Source organism: Camelina sativa, chromosome 4 (genome assembly GCF_000633955.1).
Source record: "Camelina sativa cultivar DH55 chromosome 4, Cs, whole genome shotgun sequence".
In the NCBI taxonomy this organism is placed as follows: domain Eukaryota; kingdom Viridiplantae; phylum Streptophyta; class Magnoliopsida; order Brassicales; family Brassicaceae; genus Camelina; species Camelina sativa.
The window spans coordinates 22,508,994-22,522,298 of NC_025688.1; the positions used below are offsets into that span (position 1 = coordinate 22,508,994).

The 13,305-nt window shown below is 34.3% G+C and overlaps 1 protein-coding gene and 1 long non-coding RNA gene across 2 annotated transcripts in view; one reads left to right on the plus strand and one right to left on the minus strand.

The window, feature by feature from the left end:
* Positions 3,232-5,261, minus strand: LOC104781862. Its single transcript, XR_766953.2, has 5 exons — positions 4,891-5,261; positions 4,598-4,765; positions 4,193-4,294; positions 3,717-3,767; positions 3,232-3,542 (listed from the first exon to the last, which is right to left on the minus strand). It is a non-coding gene; the product is annotated as an uncharacterized LOC104781862 (long non-coding RNA).
* Positions 7,949-13,305, plus strand: part of LOC104781864 (ABC transporter C family member 2-like) — a gene marked incomplete in the record, with an annotated part of 12,294 nt that continues 6,937 nt past the window's right edge. Inside the window, 15 exon segments of the mRNA XM_010506635.2 lie at positions 7,949-8,123; positions 8,551-8,942; positions 9,052-9,230; positions 9,330-9,369; positions 9,481-9,637; positions 9,992-10,106; positions 10,187-10,292; positions 10,545-10,601; positions 10,811-10,876; positions 11,182-11,256; positions 11,681-11,788; positions 12,180-12,314; positions 12,458-12,564; positions 12,650-12,743; positions 12,959-13,126. Coding sequence (XP_010504937.2) covers positions 8,613-8,942; positions 9,052-9,230; positions 9,330-9,369; positions 9,481-9,637; positions 9,992-10,106; positions 10,187-10,292; positions 10,545-10,601; positions 10,811-10,876; positions 11,182-11,256; positions 11,681-11,788; positions 12,180-12,314; positions 12,458-12,564; positions 12,650-12,743; positions 12,959-13,126 — 1,737 coding nt within the window.

Sequence of the window (13,305 nt, forward strand, 5' to 3'; positions counted from 1 at the left end):
TACAAAACAAACATAGAAAACAACATACAATGTCATCATATTAGCTTAACTAGACCAAATATGATCATACAACCTAATACTAAAACAATTATCATCCTATTCATCCTAAATTTAAATTCAGCTTTTACATCTTCAATCCTCTCAAATATCTCTTTCTCAAGCTCCATTTGCATCTTCTTCTCAACTTTCATTGTCTCTGATATGAACTCTTTCATTGCCTCCACCTCATCCAACAAAGCCTCATCGACCCACTTGAAAACGTGATTGTCATTCATAAGCTACACCATGGACAATTCATTTGGTTATCGTTTAGAACCTTATCAATATTCATAAGCCAAATAATAAGTTCTACTTCGTATTACCTTATTTCCAGTTGCATACACACAACGAAAGTATCGTCGATTTGGGTTATGGTCGGATTTTGACATTTTGGCCACAATTGCTTCTCCACACCAGCATCTCTTAGGTACACCAACAACTCTACCTCTTTCGCGGACATTTGTCGACCTACTCGAAGACCCAGAAATATTACTCATGATTTTGAGAGAAAAAGACAGAAATTTGGATCTTTTCAATTTAGATTTTTAGGGTTCTTAGTGGAGTAAGAATTTGGGGGTTTTCGTTTTAAAAGAAAGAAGAAGAAGTAATCGGGTCGGGTTCTAAATGTTATCCGGTTATAAATTGCTTCCAGACCGGTTTAAGATGGGTTTCTATCGGGTTTACTAACAAAACCGTGTAAACCCAGACGGATGGGGAAATAGACATAGAAGTATTAATTCGGGGGAAAATAGAAAGAGGATATAAGATGGAAAGGGTTCTATTAGGAGGTCAAAGTTCCAGGGATATTCGGTACGATATGGTAGTTTTGAGGGGTAAATAGGACGTCTTTCCTTCATTTACACAACACATAAATATGGCAAAAACAACGAGTCTTTACAAGCTATAGGGTTACACATAACTGTTCGATTTGGTCTCTAGTAGTGCAAATAAAAAAGCAACAATCAAGAAGTAAGCACAAGTCATCTACTTGAGACCACAAGAAATAGGAAATGGTATCAAACTAAACGACATCGACTAGCAAGTAAACAACTTAATAACACATAGTAAAAGGATTCAACAAAATATGAAGAGAGCCACATAATCAATACTCAATTTTCGATTCATACAATTCCAATTCATAAACTTACCTTGTGATTCCAATTCATTCCATCTCTCTTTCGATTTATTCGACTCCACATTCAAACCGCATCCATCTCCAACTGAAACTCGATTCTTCCTTTCGCGATTGGCTTCCAAATCGGTTGGGCTACTAATCGCCTTCTCTCCATTCCCTTCGAATCCAAAACTTTCCTCTGATTCCAGGTCCTTCGAGTCGACCTTCAAGCTTCTGATCCCAAATTTTTTTCACGTTTCAAGGGTTTCAATCGCAGCCGATAGAGAGAGAGAGAGAGACAGAAAAAAAGAAAAAAATGATTATACCCAATTTTTTTCCCCTTTAATATTTTTCTATCGCCCAACAATCGCCGACACGTAGCGCCTCTTAAACCAAGTTTCAGTCTCTTATATAAAGGGATATCTTACATTTTTTTTTCATTTCTGATTAATTTTTTTGCACCAAAACTCTAAGAACTCAGTTATCAACCCTCAAGAAGGTCTAAGAGCGTATGTCATTCAATTCGTTCAAGATGCCTTAGGAAAAGTTATCCTCAAAAAAAAAAAAGGTTATCACTCTACAGTTTGGAATGTTTTCCGTTTATTTTTTTCCACACGCACAAATTAAAGTCACATGTCTCTTGTTTTGGGACTTCAAGAGTTTTAGAACCGGTTTCAAGTTGTTCTACTTCTAACTAGTTTCTTTTGAAATTGTAAGATATAAAAGCCCGAAAGGTTTTAATGGGCCTTACTCGTTGAAACTTGAAATCGTCTGTGTTAAAATCCCAATAATCACTTGACATGTCAGCAAACAAATGACCAAAATAGATGTGATCTCCGAAGCCAAAAGATGCGTGCTCATATGGGCTCTTGATTTCGTTTAAACTAGAGTCCAGCAATTAAAACCAATAAAAGCAGACTAGATAAGACAAAACTATTTGAAGAAAATGGCGAACAATGTTTATGACCAATACAAACACTAGCTAGTCTCAGTTCAATGGTCTTAGAGCAGCAAGATCTCTGTATTCCCCGATTCAAGTTCAGTGGTCTGACGCAAGAACTACATAATAAAGTCTTTAATTTTTGACGGATGAAAAAACCTTTTTTTTTTCTTTTGGGTAAAAAAAAACTATTATTATCCGACTATAACATATAACCTACTTTGTTTTTATTAGTGTATCATTGCGTTACAATCCAAATTCAAACTCATGTTTTGCAAAAAAATAAAATATCACTATCCAATATATCTAGTGCTAGCAATGTTTAGTTGTCCAAACGGAATTGTGGAGATATTAGTGTCTAGAAATTGATTCAAGTCATGGTCGGCATGAAGTGATTCATCATGCTCATGAACCGATGTTTCGTTAGGGACCAAATTTGCTTGAGAACTTGGTTTAATTATTTGTTCAATACCACGTTAGTTTTAATTGTTTCATTTTATATGCTGACTACCATGGCTGAACTAACTTATACCCACTTCAGTTAAATTGTTGTATTCTGTTGACCAACTAAATAATTAAAAAAAGATCAAACAATATAATACTATAAATATGATATAAAAATGTATCTATCAATATCAAGAAAAAGTGATAGCTAGGTTAGGGAGAGTAAGTCAATGGTCCTCAAATTTTCGCTTAGAAAACAAATCTCATTTTGCTTTTTTTTTGTTGTGGCAAAGTTTACACCATGATGTGGTTGGTTTCAAACCCAAAGATATCTTCACATGTGTGAAATGTGGACGAAAAAGCATATAAAAAGAAACGGTGGCTGTATGTGATAGATATTTAAGAGAGACATTATCGGTGGTCTCTTATTTGTGGGTTATTAAACACTGTTCGGTTATTTTATGAATTAATTGTGTTTTGTTTTGAATATAAGTATCCATGATCTCTTAGTTAAAATTTTCTTCTTTAATGATAGGTTCTAATTTTGGGTCTCTTGTTTTTGAAAATATTGATTTTTTGAAATTTAAAATTTTTAAATAGAATAGAAGTCGTATAAATGTATAAACATTTAAGATTTTATAAAAATAGAAAATATTACATTTAATTAATTTTCAAACATACAAAACATAATAAAAACATTAATACATATTACAATAGAAGTGTAATTCATAAATGGGGAAAATGATTAATGTAATATTGATTTATGCCAAATTTTTAGGTTCTCTTTTTAAACAAGCTGTGTTTTGGTTGAGTGTCTTTTTAAAACAGTAAAGAATGGGAGTGACACTTCTCCACCATTGGAGAATGGTGGAGTGACACTTCTCCACCATTCTTTAAAACAGTAAAGAATGGGAGTGACCAGTCTCCCATTCTCCAGCAATGATTATATCGTTTATCTTTGCTCCATATAACAACGGGAGTGATAGCAGTCCCATATCGTTATTCCTAAGACAAACAAGAGGTGATTAAGAGTTTTTACACAGCATAAAAGTTCAATGTTAAACACAGAGCAAAGAGAATAAATAGAGACAATAACCATAGCATAAATGTTAAACACAGAGCAAAGAGAATAAATAGATGTTCAAGGAGAAAACAATAATCAAAAAAAGCAGAACCTACATTTATCAGCTGCATCAATGAAGCTAGTTCTGGCTCACCAACAAGATCAGTCTGCAACAAAGTACAAACATTTTTCAGCTTGTATGATGTGTCAAGGTAGAACCATAACATAGCTTACCCTTTGTGATTTTGTCTGCAATGGACTTCTTTAGGACACCATAAACCAATACAAACAATTCTCAAGTTCAACTAAAAGAAACACTATTCCATAGAGGAGCAGAAACACTAAAAAACTAAACAAAGAGCAAGTATTCACACATAACATCAGATTCGTACAAGATATTAACTAAGTGCAGGATGAATAAAGAGAAGAAGAAGCACATCAAAACATTACAAAGTATAAGAAACAGAACAATACTATAAACGCTTCACGTTTTTAAATAAAAGCATAGGAATATGAGAAACACAAAAGCTTCATAAATCATCAGAGAAACGATTAGAAAAATAACAGTAAACAAAAATATATAAATATATACCATGATCGACATGGGCAATGACAGACATGTTACGGATGTTGTGTTTACGATCCATAATTTTCCGTTGCTCTTCAACTGTGAACTTCACCTGCAAGTTACAAACTATTAAACAAAAAAAGGAGAACAAACCCGTTAGATTAATATCACACAAACGAATAAAAACAAAGCTAGAATTCATAGATGAATCAAGAACAACAGAAGATAGTTTAGACGGAGAAGAATCATATCAACCAACNTTCTCACGATTACCAAATTCTCTGCAGGGAAAAGAAAAAGAGATATACAAGAGTGTATTAGAGAACTCGATCGCGCGACACATATGATATTGAAATCAAAGCTAGAATTCATAGATGAATCAAGAACAACAGAAGATAGTTTAGACGGAGAAGAATCATATCAACCAACCTAACTAGCCTGGGGAAAAGATGTTGACACGCCGAGTAGGAGGAGAAGCCAAAGAAGTAAAACCTTTCTTCTCATATTCCTATGCATCATTCCCGATTCAGCGAGAAAGTGTACCATATGCAACTTCTAAGTTCAAGCATCTATTCTCAAAGCATCTAAAAACACTACCTAGATACAGAAATGCAGAGATAATTATATCAAAACTTTTGTAAAAAGCCAACGATTTCAACTGAGCAGCTAAATCAGAACAACAATCATAAGCAAAACAATGAAGCTAGGATTGAGAAACTTACCCTCTGCTTCCAATTGATTCAATCTCTTCCGATTGAGTGGACTCCCAATTCACGATTCACGATTCCAAATCGCCTCTCCTACAACCTCTCGGAGCCGATTCACGATTCAATCTATCACGATGGAACACGGCCGAGTCATCAATTCACGATGATGAGCATCTCCTCCGACCGCAATCTCCTCTTCCTCCACACCCTTCGATTCCAAATACAAATCTTCATTTTCTCGCAATCGCGAGAGAAAGAGAGAGAGAACGAAAGAAATATTTTTTTTGTTAGACCAATACAATGCCGACACGTATCGTCTCTTAGATCACAAATGAATATAATATATAAGGGGGTTCTTAAATTTTTTCTTTTGTTCTGATTTATTTTTTTTCACCAAAATGCTAAGAACTCCCTTATGTTACTTTATCCTTCCGTTGGTCAGCATATAATCTTTCCTACGTCTACGTGCCATATAATTTAAATTAATTGAATTACAACTAGCGATGATATCACTACTTCAAGATTCAAGACGGTTTAGATCCGATTTAAAACAACAATTCATATCATGGGTGATGGAGAGGTGGTGATGGCGGCCACAAAAATGGAAAAGGGATAAAAAAGATATTAGAGACGAGCCTCCTTTAAGATCCAAATAAATTTGGGACATGGATTTAATTTATGTTAAGAATAAAAATTCAGATTTGAGTTGAAGTGGAGTTAGACGAACAAAGACTGATCTATTTTGTCCATATAGATTTTAAAGGTTCTAAAGTTGTAACACGTATGTTAATCTAGTAAACCTATTGAGTATAGATGTATATAAGAGGTTGATTTTGCATGCACTACATATATAATAAATCACGCACGAAATCCATCACGCTATTAGACATATAAACGTAGTTTGGGATATATTTTTGATTACTCCAAATACAAGTTACATCACCATATGAATTATACTTTTTTTTGGGCAACCATGCATTATCCTTAAAATCTATATTTTCTTATACTTGGGATCTTATAAGTTGGGAAGTTTGGGATTTGTAGTTGTACGTGGCCTAAAGGAGGTACCCCTAAATCCTTACCAACCACATGGTGAAGTGCCCCCCCACAACAAACGGAAATTGCCAACCCCGGGGGAGATGGCAGCCGAGAGAAAAACTTTTGGAGCTTTCTTTTTGGAGCATTCCTTATTATTAAAACCAATTATATATATGTCTGTAGTGCATGCAAAATCAACCTCTTATACATCTATATGATATATGAATATGATACTTTCTAGTTTTACTAGATTAACGTGTTGGAACTTAGAACCTTTTGAAATCTGTATGGACAAAAAACAGGTCAGTCTTTGTTCGTCGAACACCAGCCACACGAAATAAACTAATATATCTAATAACTCTTTTGCATCAAGAAACTAACGATACGAAACGGTGCAGGTGAAAGAAATTATAACCAAACATCTATTGGGGTATTTTCATTGCACGTGAACAGCATAATTGCTTAATTGGAATTAACCTTATCAGAAATCACGTGACTTGATTAATCGAGTTTATATCAGTTTAAAATTAAAATTTAATTTCAACATAATTTTGATTTTAAATAACGAACTATATTAGTTTATATCAGTTTTTGATAAAAAAAAATCGAGTTTTTGTCTAAAATATTGTAAGTATTTTTGACAACTAATCTCTACTAACAGATATTTTATCTTTCTAAACATAGCTCCAAAGTATAAAAGCCCAGTCAAATAGCATTGAAACAAAATTCATGCAAAATAAAAAAATTATACTAGATGACAAAAATATTATACAATTAAGAAACTCAATTTTATCCACAAAAATCTTTTTTTTAAAATAATAAATATATTTTTATTATATAAAGTTTGGTTATCAAAGTTAGTAACTCACCCGATTGTAACAGTGATCAAAATTAAAAACTCATCAGATCGTGACATGTGTCAATTTTAACAATTATTTATCCAATTTAATAACTCATCAGATCATGACATATGTCAATTTTAACGATCAGAAATCACATATCAAAGTTAGTACCTCATCGGATCATGACACATGTTAAATATTAACGATCATAAATCACATATCAAAGTTAGTAACTCATCAGATCATGACACATGTCAATTTTAACGATAAAAAATCACAGTTTCAAGCTTGGTAAAACGATGCATAAGATAATTGTAATCTTATTATATTAAAAAAAATTATAATTTTATTATATTAAAAAAAATTTGTTAATCCTAAAAGGAATAAGATTGTAAATACAACCCTGTATACAAACAAACAGATGATGACATATTTTTCACCAAACAAAATAATTTCGACTAGTTTTATTTTTCTTGGTAAAATTTTTTTCTTTGTTTTTTATTAACTTTTTGTTTGACACATCATTGTTTTTGAACAAGTATCGAAGGCAATTTTTTTGTTGTCTAATCGAAAAACCTATATAAAAAGATTCTTAGATATTACCATATATTTTCGTCGTTGTTTTTTTTGATTTTGAAGTGTTAATAAAGTTTTTTTTATGCATAATAACTAAGGTTTTTGGAAAGACAAATTTTTTCTTATTTTTTAAAACCAAAATATACTCTTATTTTGTACCTTTTTTGTTTGAAATAATTAAGATTAATATATCAAATAGAGATAACTTTTTGAAAACAAGCTTTATATAAAAAGATTTTATAGAAAGATGTAATTTGTATTTATATAGCTTTTTAATGTAATTTGAAATAGAAAACCAAACTGTTATAATACAATACCATTTTTTTTTTCCTCAAAAGGTACTTATATTAAATCAAGCTTGGTCAATAGTCAAAACACTGTCAATACCATTAATATTGATATAATAAAGCCATATAGAATAGTTTTAAGGAAATGAATTAAAAAAAATTAGTTTTAATTAAGTAAAATGGTTAATATTGTCTTCTTTTCTGAGGGGGAAAAAAGAAGACCTTCGCTTCTCTCTCTGTCGTCCATATATTTTACATCTTCGCTTCTCTCTCTGAGGTGACGTATCACTCTCTCTTTCTCCCTATTATCTCTCTCTAACATTCTTCTTCAACAATCTCTCTCTCTCTCCGAGGGAATCAAAAACAAAGAGACACACTCACACACCCAGGCACCTTTTTTTTTTTTTATATTTCTCTCAGAGTCAGGGCCATACATACATACATATGATATGAGTACATAAAAGATCCCTTTTGAGCTTTTTCGTGATTTGCCAAATCTCTCCAGGTAAAAAAAAAAAAAGCCTCTTTTTTTTTTTTTTTTTTTTTTTTTGAGGTTTCCTTCTTTTTCTCCGTTGCAGCTTTTTCCGAGAGAGTGGGATTGATATTTGATAGTTTAGTTTTGTGGATTTTAAAAATCGCGTTTTTTTTTTACGAGATATCGTCTTAAATGCAGAGTCTTTTCGTATGAAAGTTTTGGTTGGTTGGTGTGGACCGATTGAACTCTCTCTCTCAATCTTGCTCTGTTGTTCTTGCTTTTATTGCTTGTCACTGTTCTATTTTTTAATGATTCTGCGCTCTCTGGAATTGATTAAATGCGATATCCCCCTTTTAGGAATGTTATTTTATTATCATTCTCACTCTGGGTCCATTTGTTCTCATTTGAGCACATCATGATTGATTTATGATTTTTTTTTTTTTTTTTTTTTTNGCAGGGTAGTGAATTGTTGTGGTGACTTGTGATGCACTGTGTCTGAGGGAGCAGGAAGAGATCAAGATGGGGTTTGAGCTGTTTGAATGGTATTGTAAGCCGGTGGCTAATGGTGTTTGGACAAAGCAAGTGGCTAATGCATTTGGTGCATACACCCCTTGTGCTACTGACTCTTTTGTGCTTAGTATCTCTCAACTGGTTCTGTTGGTTCTGTGCTTGTATCGTATATGGCTCACCTTGAAGGATCACAAGGTGGAGAGGTTCTGCTTGAGGTCAAACTTGTATAACTATTTCTTGGGTCTCTTGGCTACTTATGCTACTGCTGAGCCTTTGTTCAGATTGATCATGGGGATTTCGGTTTTGGATTTGGATGGACCCGGGCTTCCTCCTTTTGAGGTGCTGCTTTGTTTGTTCGTTTTATAATATTTTCGTATTTTATTAGTCGTATGTATGTTTTGCCTAATAGATAGTGTTTTTTTTTTTGTGTGTGTGATTTCTTTGGCAGGCCGTCGGTTTGGGTGTCAAAGCTTTTGCTTGGGGATCTGCAATGGTCATGATTTTTATAGAAACTAAAATTTACATCCGTGAACTCCGGTGGTATGTCAGGTTTGCTGTCATATATGCTCTCGTGGGGGATACTGTCTTGCTAAATCTTGTTCTCTCAGTCAAGGAGTTCTATAGCAGGTTAGTTAATGTTGGAGTTATACGGTTTTATGCTAGTCATTGTTATTCTTTTATGGCCTGGTTTAGCAGGGTGAATTCATGCTTTTTTTTTCATTGCAGTTATGTACTGTATCTCTACGCAAGTGAGGTGGCATCTCAGGTTAGCTCACTTAGCCTCCTTTCGAGAGTCCAAAATCGTAGAAGCGTAGCGCTGTCATAGATCTTTATTGGATGCTATGTCTAATCAGGGTGAATTTTGGTTTTACTTCAGGTTCTGTTTGGAATCCTCTTGTTTATGCATCTTCCCAATTTGGATCCTTACCCTGGCTACATGCCAGTGCGTAATGAAACTGTTGATGATTATGAGTATGAAGAGATTTCTGATGGACAACAAATATGCCCAGAGAGGCATGCAAATATATTTGACAGTAAGTCAGTTTACACTATTTTCGTTAATCAGAATTTGCAGACTTGCGTAACCTCATTCCTGCATTTTTACTGCGTTACCTAATTTTGTATATGTTCAGAACTTATTACAACTTCCATGGATCGAGAAATATATTTCAAGTGTGGCTAGTTGATAACTGGTCATTTGTTCCTTATTTGAAGATTAAAAGTCGACTGGCTATAGATTTCGTTTTCAGTTCTGTTAAAAACTGATTGTGACTGTAAGACATAGCGTAGTCTATATTGCCACATTGCAGTGTTTTTCACACTCCATTCTTAGACATCTTTTGTGATTCACCCGATCCCCTTCATTTAATTTCCTTGTTTGGCCGCAGAAATCTTCTTCTCATGGATGAATCCCTTGATGACTCTGGGATCTAAAAGGCCTCTAACAGAGAAGGATGTGTGGCATCTGGACACTTGGGATCAGACTGAAACTCTGTTCATGAGGTACTCGTAATACTGCTTAAATCTCGTAATACTGCTTAAATCTGACATGGGGTTTTGATAATTTATGTATCCTTTTATAGTTTCCAGCAATCCTGGGATAAGGAACTGCAAAAACCGCAACCGTGGCTGTTGAGAGCATTGAACAATAGTCTCGGAGGAAGGTTTTGGTGGGGAGGATTTTGGAAGGTACTTTCTTCTGCCTCCTTCGGGTTTCCTCTTTGATACGTGCTTCCAAAGTCTTTCCTCTCTTTACTATAATGACATGGTTAAAGTACAATGGTCACTGGTGCCATGTCATGTTGAATAATCTTTATTCCTTAGAATGTCCTTTAAAATTCACATGGTGTGACAGACAATTAGAAGGAAGTCGTGCGTTCTCAATTTTTTTTTAACTGGTTCATTGTACTTACACATATTTATTTACATTTGTATGCACAGATCGGGAATGACTGTTCACAGTTTGTGGGGCCTCTTTTACTGAATCAACTCTTAAAGGTTTGTGCTTCTCCCTCTTTTTTTATATTGTTGTACTAATTGTGAGCTATTTGAATTTAGTTGACATATTATCTTCTAACACTTATTTCACATGGATCACAGTCGAGCTCATATCTACCAAATTTTCTTGGTAGATTCAGACTTCTATTATTGTTTCAATATTCTTATCTGACAAATATCTCTCATTTTTGTCCTCAAACTATATGCAGTCAATGCAAGAAGATGAGCCAGCTTGGAAGGGTTACATCTACGCGTTCTCAATTTTTGTTGGAGTGGTATGAACTGAAGTCCTCTCTCTCTCTTTGCATTCTTCTCCATGATATTGACTAATTATTGTCCATAGTAGACGTATCAAGTTGGTAAACTGACACCTGTTGCTACTTCTGTATGCTGGGTCTAAGTTTTCTCTAAATTGATTATAATAGACAAAGGAGATGTCCCCTAATGCTACTTTTAAATTTTGTTGCTCTTAAGTTCTTAATATTTGTGTGTTAAATAGGTTCTGACTTCATGTAGTTTAGGGTGAGACTTAAAAGCTATGGATTCATCAAGTGATTGATATTGATGACAACTTTTCCAGGTATTGGGGGTGCTATGTGAAGCTCAATATTTCCAGAATGTCATGCGTGTTGGTTACCGATTGAGATCTGCTCTGGTAAATTTTAAGTTTCAATTTATTTCCAATTTTCAACCTGGTGTTCGTCATTTGCCGTTTCTTTTTTTAGGGTGAAAATACCTGTGCAGATATGTTTGCTGAAAGTCATGATTACAAATATTTTGTTTAGGAATAAGTATATCTTATAAACATGGTTTTTCTTTTCTATATATGATGCATAACTAAGTTTGTGCCATAAGCACTATGCTGTTTCAGATGATTTAGTATGCTGTCTTTTCTTTCTGGAGATTTCACCTTTTTCAGATCCTTCCATTAGAGAATACAATTTCAGCTTTCTGATTCAGTTCATGCTTTGCTAGTGAAAATATTGTAATGCAGCTGCGTTTGTACAAAATGGAAGATATTTTGAACGTAGGTGATTTGCAAACTTGGTCTTCCTGTTGATGACTTATTCCTTTTGTAGATTGCTGCTGTGTTCCGCAAATCGTTGAGGTTAACTAATGAAGGCCGTAGAAAGTTTCAAACGGGAAAGATAACCAACTTAATGACAACTGATGCTGAATCTCTTCAGGTGGGTATCCCCGTCATATTTTTGATATCAATTTTGCATGTTTCTCAATATCCGGGTATATTTCATAGTTTTAAGTCTGGGCTTGAATGTTCAATTTTGTCTTCAGGTGGTTTTGAATGTTTACAGTCACTGTTACTTTTTGGTCAAAAAAGTTGCATTTACTTATAATTGATTTCCTGCATGTGATCTACTGAATCTGTTTGCTAGGTCTAAGATTGCTTTCCTGCATGTGGTCTTGAAGTTGGATTTTCCCTTCTTCTATATAGTTTGTTCTTATGCCAACTAAAACTGGGTCTTGTTTAATGTTTTCCTCTAAACTGTGCCTGGTATCAATATTAATTATCTAATCGACCAGATGTACTTCGTACTAATTTTTCCCTCTCTGTGGCAGCAAATTTGCCAATCACTTCACACCATGTGGTCGGCTCCATTTCGTATAATTGTAGCACTGATTCTCCTCTATCAACAATTGGGTGTTGCCTCTCTCATTGGTGCATTGTTGTTGGTCCTTATGTTCCCTTTACAGGTCCACGTACCTTCTATAACTCCTCATGTTTCTCCTTTGTATTTCATATTGCTCTCCACTGTTGACTTGTTCGTTTGCACACCTAAAGGCTGCCGTTTCTTCGTCTCCGTCTCCTTAACTTGTTCTCTGTTGTCTTAAAACAGACTGTTATTATAAGCAAAATGCAAAAGCTGACAAAGGAAGGTCTGCATCGTACTGACAAGCGAATTGGCCTTATGAATGAGGTTTTAGCTGCAATGGATACAGTAAAGTAAGAAACTCTATAAACCAATTCTTTTTCTGGGATGCATGGTTATCAATTTGCAGGCAATTTGTACTAAACCAAAATGCCACAGGTGTTATGCTTGGGAAAACAGTTTCCAGTCCAAGGTCCAAACTGTACGTGATGATGAATTATCTTGGTTCCGGAAATCACAGCTTTTGGGAGCGGTATGACAGCATAATACCACTTTTCTCTTTTTGTGTTTATATTGATCATCTTGTTGTGAGCTTTCTTCAAGTTCTTCAAACACTGGAATTGTGGGAGTGGCTATATGTTGAAATGTTCGTGCATGATTAGCATAAATTGCATTGAATATTTTAATTTATAATTCTTAAGATTGTTTATTTTGTAACTTTTGATTCGTTTTGCCTTTGTTTTGCAGTTGAATATGTTCATACTGAACAGCATTCCTGTTCTCGTGACTATTGTTTCATTTGGTGTGTTCACATTGCTTGGAGGAGACCTGACCCCTGCACGAGCTTTTACATCGCTCTCTCTCTTTGCTGTGCTTCGTTTTCCTCTGTTCATGCTTCCAAACATTATAACTCAGGTGATTTCTTGAATCTATTGCTGCAGCCATTTTTTTCATTTCTGGTGCTGAAGAATAGTGAGGTTTTTTTTAATGCATGTGTTTTAAGTAGAAATTTTGGTTCTTGTAGTTACTCTCGTTTGTTTATTAAATCTGTGACTCATATTTTAAATTTACATGCCGGAGGGTATACTTTCTGG